The 9,976-nt window shown below is 47.8% G+C and overlaps 1 protein-coding gene across 2 annotated transcripts; it reads right to left on the bottom strand.

Moving 5' to 3' along the window:
- Positions 1 to 449: 449 nt before the first annotated feature.
- TMEM120B (transmembrane protein 120B) lies at positions 450 to 9,938 on the bottom strand. Of its 2 annotated transcripts, XM_053993420.1 has the most exons (12): positions 9,832 to 9,938; positions 7,409 to 7,527; positions 6,559 to 6,675; positions 5,756 to 5,815; positions 5,096 to 5,191; positions 3,985 to 4,074; positions 3,449 to 3,514; positions 2,492 to 2,553; positions 2,149 to 2,241; positions 1,690 to 1,754; positions 1,467 to 1,535; positions 450 to 1,250 (listed from the first exon to the last, which is right to left on the bottom strand). In XM_053993420.1, the coding sequence occupies exons 1-12, from the start codon at positions 9,898 to 9,900 to the stop codon at positions 1,137 to 1,139; spliced, it is 1,020 nt and encodes a 339-aa protein (XP_053849395.1). In that variant the 5' UTR covers positions 9,901 to 9,938; the 3' UTR covers positions 450 to 1,136. The 2 variants fall into 2 exon arrangements, with proteins under 2 accessions (XP_053849395.1, XP_053849396.1); XM_053993421.1 differs by lacking the exons at positions 3,449 to 3,514; positions 3,985 to 4,074.
- Between the last annotated feature and the right edge of the window lie 38 nt (positions 9,939 to 9,976).

Below are 9,976 nucleotides of genomic sequence, written 5' to 3'. Positions count from 1 at the left end.
TCCATCTCAAGCCTCTGATGGATTATTAGCCTGCATTATCTGTCCCCTCGTGAGCACCCTCTGGGGAGGAGGGCACTGTTTTCCACTCACACTGCCAGAGGATGAGTCCAGTTTGGGCTTTGTGCTGGCTTTCACTGTTGGGAAAGACACAGCCCAAGGCAGCTCAGTGCTGCAGCTGCCTGAGGAGGTACAGAAGTTACTCATTGGAACAGCTTTTTTTGGGTGCTGTGAGTGTAAATTCAAGCAGCACAAGGACTTTAGCAGGGTCTGTGTTTGTCCCCTGCCATCCCCTTGACCCAGCATTTCCATTCTCTTCATTATTGGTACAAGTGCAGCATCTAAAGAAAGTATTTAATATTTGAACTGTGCCGGACCTCCCCTTTCCAGAACCATGCCTCAAAAACCATCCCAAGGGCCATGTGTTAGTTACTAAAAAGGGGCAGAGGCAGTTGCATATTGAATGGTTTATTTTAGGTTCTTTCAGGCCTGGACAAATGACCTGGTCTCCCTGGAAAAGGGCTAGCAGTCTTCCCTGCCATTTAAAAACTGCTTTTGCTTGCATGATTTTGTTTTCAAAGGAGGAATTCCTCTTCTTTAAATAGCTTTTTAGAAGTGTATATAGCAGCAGTATGGTACAAAGATGAGTATTTTCACAGTACACACAAGTTAGTATTGCCACTGAGAATATACCTTAAACAAATGCCTTGAAAAACAGCATTCGCTCTGTATTACTGATCCACCCAGAGTGTTCATAAACCTCAGTAAATTCAATATCCAGAATTTAAATAATAAAACTGGAAAGTGTCAGGTATCATTCCAGAACTGGAATTACAGTAGATCCCACATTTTCCCCAACGCTGGCGCTTCACCAGGCAGGTGCATGCTGCTCTATATACAGAACAAAAACCCCAGAAGCAAATACATTTTATATTAAATATACATAAATAGCAGGAGTGTGACTGGAGAGCCATGCTTGCATTAATACTGAGTCTGTGCTGGCAGAGTCCTTTACCAGACACGGGGACAGGCGAGTCCTTCCGAGCCCATCCATCGCCTGGCTGGGGTTGAGCAGGATCTGTCCCAAACCCAGCCCTGCTGGGGGCACAGGGGTGGATGCACACTGGGAACAGGGGGAGTCACAGCTTCTTCACCTTGTCTTTGTTCTTCTGCAGTTTAGTGTGCACCACCTTGAGAGTAGTGAGGAAGTTCCCGAGGAAGAGCAGCAGGAATGTGAAAGCCAACACAAAAACCTGAAAGGGGAGTGGAAGCAGCATTTATTACCTTGTAATATTACAACATGGATTTTATATTCAGCACTGCTGGGCTCTACCAGACACAGAACAGGCTCTGTGCTGCATTATCCTGAGATATTTAAATGGAGTCAGATGCCCAAATATCTTTCAGGATGTGGTCACGCATCCCCTCTGCCCTGCTCTGTGCTTCTTCTGAGCAGAGCCAACACACACCTGCCATTCTTTGCATTCCTTGTGCCTTGACAATCTGAAAAGCGTGATTGCATTGTATAGCTGCCAGAACTGCAAAGGGGAAAAGAAAAAGGGAATTTAATTATGAGCAAAAATAATTAAGCCTTTGAAACATTTGTCATGGCTGCGTGTGACCCAAAGCACCTTTGGGTGGTGCAGCAGCAGACACTGCGCCGCAGAGGGAGGAGGGGCTCACCCAACTTACATGGCCAAAGAACAAGAAGGGAAGGAGAAATGTCAGCCCCCGCCACATCCAGGACTGGAATCCTTCTGGAAAAGGTTGACAGAAGAGGCAGAGCATGAGCACAGAAGAGCCAGGACTGGACCTGCAGCTCCTCTCCACCCAGCTCACCCCATAAGGGCTATTCCTGTCAAGTAAAAATATTTGCTTGAAATTGCAGTAGTAGGAGAAGGATAAAGTTAGGGATGACTGAAACCTCCATCTTAGTCTCCTCAAATGCTGGCAAAGATCAGATTCCTCTGCTCTTGACCCACAGGACCCAAGCACAGGGATAAAAGTCTTGCTGCCCTTCCTGCCTTGGGACACAGGCACCCAGGCAGGGGACAGCTCTGCAATGGAGAGGCACACAGCCCTCTCCCTCCCTATCACTGCACCCAAAACCAGTGCAAAGCAGTACAAAGAAAGCATAGCAGGAGACCTCACCTACTGTAAGGTCCAAGTGGTTTCTCTCCCCCAAAGCCCGGAGCCTATAGAGGCAGCCCCTTTGGTAATAATACTGTAAGAACTGAACACAGCCTGGAGAAGGAGAGAGAAAACATCACTCCATTGGTTATTCAGAAGTATGGTAAGTATCAAACTACTTTAATAATGTTTAATCCAACAGCATTTAACTATTGCTTATATTTGTAGATTGCCTATTTGTACACTATCTTTATATTCCTACAGTTTAATGTTCCGGCATTTACCACATGAAAGTGTTTTCTTCTAAGCACATATGACACAAAATTACTTTATCCCCTGAATTAGAAAGGTAAGATATACTCACTCTGAAATATTGAAAATGCTAAAAATTGACTGCGAAACATCTGATACATGAGTCCATCCGGCCTGGAAGCAGAACATGGGGAGGTCCATTAATCTGCTAAAAGCATCCAATGCATCCAACCCTTCCCCTTCACCACCAGGCCTGATCCCATTAGCAAGCGAACCAGCAGCTGGTGCCCAGCCCATTCCACCCCCTGGGAGCCCAGAGAGGTGCTACAGCCACACAGGAAGTGCTCTCATTGATTAGGCTTCCCCTCTCTAAAAGGATAAATGCTGTCCCCTCTTATCCTTTATCACAGTTTTCTCCAGGCAGCAAAGCCATTCAGCATCATCTGCATCGAGAATCCAAGCACTGCAACAGGGGGTGGTTGTGCTGCTTATCCTGAGGGCAATTCAGGATAGATGGAGGGCAAGAGACTGCCTGCCCCAGCCACTGTCAGCCTCTTACAGATTCAGGAGCAGAAGCTTCAGTTGTTTTAAAACAGTTTTTAATAATTAACTTATCATTTCATGCCCAAGTTGAGACAGGTTGCACATTGTAGGTTGTTTGACCACCACCACCATCCACTGCAAAGGGGTAACTTGAATTTTTGGCTTTGAATTCTTTAATCAAAGCTCAGTTAAGGTACCAAACATTCATTTTGTGGCGTTTCTCCTCTACAGTAAAGTGCTACTTGTTTCCTTAAGTACAGAGACTTGCAGAGATTTTGCTATCACCAGTCCAGCTACAGTCACAGGGTTTGCATTTCTTTCTTTTTTAACCAGCAATGTAAATACAACCTTGCAGTGTTGTATTTATCATTGAAAACATCTGTAACATCAAACAAATATTAAGGCTGACATGCTGCCATGTGTCCTGTGGCCACAGCTTCGTGGTCACACTGGATTTAAATGCTCAGATGATATAAACACCATGAAACAGGCTTGAAGCACCTCGAGCAGGCAAGAGCAGACTCACCACGTTAACATCACTCCAGACAGGAATGTGGAAACGTAGTGATGAGACACCCACCAGCCTTTGATCCTGAGCAGAAAAAAAACATGGCAGTTAGACAAGAAATATGGATTTCAGCACTGAAGTCCAGCCTTACAGGCAAAAAATGATCCAAAAATGGGAACAAAGTAGATGTCCCAACGCAAGCTCAAGGGATGCTGTGGCATTTCCAACCAAAGATGTGTGACCTCTAACACAAGGCAGCATACACACCCCAGATCACATCTACAACTAACCTACAGCTACCAAAACCAGCCAACACCTTGGACCAATAACTTAGGGACTCTTAGGAAATGCAACTGCTCTCTCCCCAAACCTCAGGTGGCCACATGTGCCCTTGGAAGTGACCAGGGAGGAGGAGAGAAACAAGAGACTCTGCAGAGAGGCCATCAGCATCTCAGATTTGCTAGGCTTCGGTGCCAAGCTGAATCCCTTTTTTGTTGCCTGGTTTTATTAAGGACATTTCATGCTTTCCGTGGTTTTTGCAGGTGGCACTGTACCTTGAGCCATTGCTAATGAGAATGCTTTCCCGTATCGTCAGCGTGCAGTAATACCACACCAACAGAAAGTTAAACACTTCATCTGTCACCCTGTTAAACACAAAAAACACAGAGTAAAAAACCCTCTTGTTAATTATGAAGACACATTTCAAAAATCCCTGTTTTTCCTTCCTCCTCTTGGGTAGATGAGAACCCAGTGAGTGCCCAAGTGAGGCTATGGACACAAAGTCCCATCCTGAACATCTGTAACCCACACATGGACAGCACTGCCAGGCTCCAGGCCCTTTTCCCTGGGATCCACCACTGCAGATCCTGAGCTGATAAGCAGGTATGCAGGGACGACATTAAGTGCTGCTCAAGGAGAGAAAGCACAACAGAAGCAGCAGATGATCCAATTTAGAGAGGCCTTTCCAGGCTAATTCAATGAGGAGATTCCATGAGATCTATATAAATCCAATCAGCTAAAAGAATGGAAGAGCATTATGCTCTGGTGTAAAAAATTTAAAACACTAAAACTTTATTTTGCCATTTGCAAACTCCTGAAGCCAAGGGGATTTGGGGCAGCCTCTGTACAGGGCAGCATTGTTCCTGGTACAATCCTGCATTCACTCAGACAGAGACCGTAGTGGAAGCATGTGGCTCCAGCACCTTCCTGGTTTTTAAGCAAAACTGAATAGTGGAAGCTTGTTGGTGCTCAGACACTTTATCACATCCTAGAGGTAATGTTTCAGGTCTGATTATTTAATGTAAATTCTCTTTTGTTGTTTTTTTTTTTACCCCCAGAGCTGCAGCACAGTGTTGGTCCCTGCCTGGGACAACCCACAAGCACAACCAACTGTCCATTCCAAACGACAGCACATGCCAGAATAACAACATCAATTTTTAGCACCATCAGGAAACGTGATGTTGGACTTTCCTTTTAAAAAGGAAAAACAATGAGCTAAAATACAGCTCCTGCCAGAGTTGAAGAAGTGCAGGTGTCCTGCTGCCCAATTGCTCATAGCCTAAACACCACCCGAGCAGTCTCACTGTTCTTAACAGTACATAAGATAATTTAAACCCAGCACAATTTTATGCAAAATACTTGATAAGAAATAAAAACGTAGCTTACCTGTAGTGGAGAAAACACCTGCAGGCGACAGCCCCGAGTAACAAGATTATTGTCAGATAAAGTTTGAATTTCTCATACTCGTCCTTGTAGGCGAACCTGGAAGGAAACAGGTGCCATTTGTGGACACAAACAGATGTTTGACTGGAATGTGGCTTCACCTTTTCCAAACCACATACAAAGACAAATGCCAAGCCCAGAGACAGAGGTTTTGCTGAAACACTTAGAAAAGCTCTGGACAGTGGTGAAAGGCAGTGTTCTGCCTGCAGGGAGGGTCTGTCTTAGCTGCAACACAATGCCTTTAGTCCATCAGAGCTGGTTTCTGGGTTGGCATGACAAGATTTTAAAAATATATATATCTCCATTTTCTGGAGCACTGTATGCCTAGAAGTCACAGTACCATTTTTCAGCACAAAAAAAATACCTCCAAACACTTTTACAATTAAGGTCACAGGCTGAGCTGGGCTTAAAAGCAAGCGATAAATGGAATTAATTTGAGCTACATAAGATGTTAGCTTATCCCCATGTCATAGTCCAATCATCCACCCTCAACATTTCACTCATCAGGTCTAAGAGAAACCCATTCCCCTCTCTGGGTTTCAGTCCACACCCACAGCTGGCCCCAGAGAAACCCAAACTCACACATCTGGGAGGCTCACTCACTTTGCCTGGTTGCTCAGGAGAGTGACATTCACATTTCCCAGCACCAGATTTAAGTACAGGCTGGAAGACAAAAGCCAAGAGCAGACTCAAGTAAGTTGTTTTATTTGAACACCACAGGACAATCTAGATCGAGGTGATGAGACAGTGGCTCTGCCAAAGCCACATTTGCTGGAGGTTTTTAATTAAGACAAAGTGGAGGGAAAGACCACAGAAAAGGTTTTACACATGGAAATATTGGTCAGCATTTCTAGTGAGTTACTGAAAAGGCTTATTTTCCTGGTTCCTTTTTGCACTACAGTCTAAGGGCAATATATGTAGTGTGCACTGTCCAAACCCAAACACAGGGAGGATCTGGAAGAGAAGTTTCTGATAGAAACTTCCGAGGGGCTGCAGCATCACACAGCCCTTGACAATTGACATAACCCTGTCCTAGCAACCCCACTTGAAGCAAAAGTTAAAGTTGGTTAAAAATATTATTAAAAAAAGAGTAAAGTCTTGTTCTGATTCAGCCCTCCAAAAAATTAGCCCAAGAAAACATTAGTGTGGAACAGTGAACTGCACAATCCCTTGCCAGTGCAGGTTACTGTCATTTTAACAGAAAACCTGCACTGCCCACACACATTTACATCCACTCACAGCTAATGAATTCTGTGTACAACTGACACAGCAGCTCAGCAAGAGATTTATGACTAATCCAATTTTACATGTCTTTCTTCAACCTTTTCCTTTGGGAACAAAGCACTGTGAACATTTAAAAATCCAAAATTCCTGGAGCACACAAGCATCCCTGGTGGAGCACATACCCATTCCTCTTGGGCAGGTAGGCTTCCATGTCAAAGAAGGCATTCTGCCTCTCCTTGATCTGGCTGCTGATCTCCTGAATGAGAGCAAACTCCTCAGGACTCGCTCTGGGCTTGCACCTGCAAGAACACAGAAACAAGATATTCCTGTTCATGTTTTCATCTCCTTTTTATTTGAAGGAAAATAATGTTGTCATAAAATCCAGCCTGTTAAAAAGCTGGCTCTGTGAGCTGATGAGCTTTGCTCCTGTATTTCTGAGGAACCATTTGGCTTATCATGACTTTATTTCACTGCCAGATTTATGCTGCTGTAAGTTACTTCAACCATTTGGTTTATAAATCAGCTTCTCTTTCCATCAGCTCAGTGACAGGATCGTGTGGGAATATTGTGCTTTCCTGAAGGAACTCCCTCCACCCTGGGAACTCTGTGCGTGGTTTCAGGCACTGCCCTTGCAGAGGCTGCAGCTCTTCAGGTATGAAGTATTTCAGGATGTAACAGGACACAGAGCTGACAATTTACTGACAAACTGTGGTTTTAGTAATTAATGTTAACCAGAGAGCAGTGAGCAGCAGAGCCAGCAGCCTGTGGTGTCAGAGGTGCTGTACTCAGGCCTGCACACAAAGATTTCAGCCCGTGGCTCCTGGGATCAGCCAAGCAGCCAGAGACAGTTCTTTATTTACAGGGCTCCCTCTCTCATGCAGTAATGAACACTCTCCTTGGCTGCAATATGGAACAACTTTAGCACTGCAACATAGATTTTCTAGTACAAGTACTATAAACCCAAGCATTTCAGCCCTTGGGAAGGGGAACTATCCCATCCCTGCCTCCTCCACCCTCCAGGTCTCCTGTTACCGTTGCAGGCTGTGCTTCAGATCCCTCAGTGTCTTCTTCTGCCGGTGTATGGAGCTGCTGCAGGCTGTCTGCAAGCTGGTGACTTCTTCTAGTTTCTGCCTGTAAACTTTGTGTGTTTCCTGCAGGAGAAGAGGAGATGGTTAGTAGGAAGAGCCCTTCTAGGTTATTCATGGCATTTGGTCCTCACCTCCAAGGGAAACAAGGAAGATCCTGGTTTTATGGGATACAAAAGGCACCCCTTTAACAAGCAAGGAGGGGAGATGCCAAACCAGTACAGATACAATAGGGCTTAAATGGACACTGATGAAATTCCTGCAAGAGGAAAAGCATCCTCTACACTCATCTCATTTCCTCTTTAAAGAGCTTTCCCACTCAGGAGCTTCTCACTCCCATCCCACCCTGCAATGAAGCCCCTAATCCTTGAATCCCCTAATCCTCCATTTGATCCTGATCCATGCCCATCAAATGGTGGCTAAATCACAGAGCAGGCATTCCAATTTCACAGCCAGATTAAATCTTGGAGAAAATAAATGAGGACCTAACAAGTGGGGGAGGGAGGGGAAAGACACAACACCAGACATAAATCCATGGCTGAAGGTTTAGGCACCTCCTGGCCATCACAACCCCATGGATGTTCAAGCAACCTACTGCCCCATATCCTGGTTTAAAGAGCTGAACTGATGTCCCTGCCTGTGGCCTCAGATGCTCCCTGGGAGGAACTGCTTTATCACAGCTCACTGGTCCCCTGAAGCCCCCAATTAGTGCTCAACCATAATGAGGAAACGCTCACCAAGTGCAAACCCACTGAGAGGAGCCTCTGCTCTCACCCCCCTCCCTGCACTCGGGGATACCCAGACTCTGTTTTTTCACCCTTTGCAAGGATTTTGCCCCCTTTCCCCACGAAGGAGGTCTCAGGAAGGGCTCCTCAAGCACCAAGCAATGACATTTGAGCCAATTTTAAGACCTATAATAAGATGGAAAACCGAGTTTGCAGAGTTAGTGCCAAGAGACAGTGTGGGTTACATGGCTGCTTCACCTACCAGCACACCAACAACCACAGGAAATTCCCACCGCTCTTCCCAGAGCATAAACATGGTGGTGAAACCACACAAACCAAATCTTTGCTCTCCTCCTTGCTAGGACCCACCTGGTAGCTGTTCTTTATTTACAAGAACAATCCAAAACAGGCTCCAGTGTCTGATTTAAAGACCTTAATAACCAAACTAACCCCGTACAGGCACTGCAGCTCTCGCCGTTTGAGGCTCACTTTGGTTTTGATTTACAGCACTAATTCCTGCTCAGTGACACCTCGACCACCAGCAGCTACCACCCCACCAAAAAGGGTGGCAAAGTGTTTCGACTTTCCTTTTCCAGGTGGGGAAACTGAGGCAGGGAAAAATCACTGCCATTTACTGTGGTTTAGGTCAGACTCAGGCAGGGAGCTTGTCGAGAAGGCGCACACAGCAAACAAGTGACCAACAAAACCACACCAGCTGGTCTCCCCCAGCATCCAACTCTTGTTTCTGCTAACAGGAGTACAACCTGAACTGAGTTTTAATTAAAAAACAAGCTAAATCTGGAAATCACACTTTTTTTTAATGCACATTCTGTTTAACAGTCTAAAAGAGGCTAAAACAGCCTCCAGAGTGAGAACAGCTTTTAGAACTGGCTTTAAGATTTAAAGCACGTGTATAGGTGCAGCACTGATGACAAGCAGGGAAGGAAGGGAAGGTTTCTGGAGGTAAAAGCATCTTGTAGAACAGCTCTTAGCCCTCACTGCGAGGCCCTTCTGTCCCTCAATGCACTTTTGCAAGATGGAAAAACAGCACTTGGACCCTTCGTATCCCGCCAGGGGAAATCAAACTCCGCCGGGAGATGCTGGCGGGACAGGCGCTGCCTGCGCTGCTCTTTGCACCACGCCATGGGTGCACAACCGCACCGCGTCCCCTTTTCCCATCCTTGTTCCAGCAGCGGGAACCGCGGCGCCACATCCCGGTGCATCCTCAGAGGGACCCGAGGCACGGCCACGGCTCGGCCCGGGCTGTCCCGTGCGCTCGCACGCGGGGGTAGCGGGGCACGGGCTGTTCGTGCGGGCCGTGCAGGGATGCACATCCTCGCCCCGCTGCGCTCCGTGCGGGCACCCCGCGGCCGCGGCACCGAGAACGCTTGGCCGCCCCGGGCGGGGCGGGGGGCGAGCCCGCCCGCACCTCCGGCTGCTCCCGCCGAGCCGCCCCGGGGATGCGGCCGGCGGCGGGGACCCCCGGTCCCGCTCCTGCCGGGCGGGGCGCGCCGGGGCCGGCCCCGCACCGCGATGCGAAGCAGAGCCGGCAAGGGCAGCGCGGGGCAGTGCGGGGGAAGCCGCGTCCGCGCAGGCGGGGGAGGCACCGCGATGCCCCGCAGGGCCCCGCCGCCCCCCCGCTCACCTGGAGCTGCCGGAACTCCTCCTCCAGCTCCCGCCACTCGCCGAGGCACCGCTCCAGCTGGTCCCGCATGGCGCGGGGCCGCGCCCGCTCCCCGGGCCGCCGGCGCGCGCCCGCCGCCCGCACCCCCGGGCCCGCGCGCCGCGTG

The sequence above is a fragment of the Vidua macroura genome, chromosome 18 (assembly GCF_024509145.1).
Source record: "Vidua macroura isolate BioBank_ID:100142 chromosome 18, ASM2450914v1, whole genome shotgun sequence".
NCBI classification, from domain to species: domain Eukaryota; kingdom Metazoa; phylum Chordata; class Aves; order Passeriformes; family Viduidae; genus Vidua; species Vidua macroura.
This window is presented reverse-complemented; position numbering and strand designations above follow the sequence as displayed.

Bases quoted from the DNA above. Each gene is read 5' to 3' on its own strand.
- TMEM120B (XM_053993420.1), bottom strand. From the start codon at position 9,900: ATGCGGGACCAGCTGGAGCGGTGCCTCGGCGAGTGGCGGGAGCTGGAG. The intron at 6,676-7,408 runs GTAACAGGAGAC...GTGTTCTTGCAG, and splicing joins CTGAAGCACAGCCTGCAACG to GTGCAAGCCCAGAGCGAGTC. The intron at 1,536-1,689 runs GTAAGTTGGGTG...TCCCCTTTGCAG, and splicing joins CCTTCTTGTTCTTTGGCCAT to TTCTGGCAGCTATACAATGC.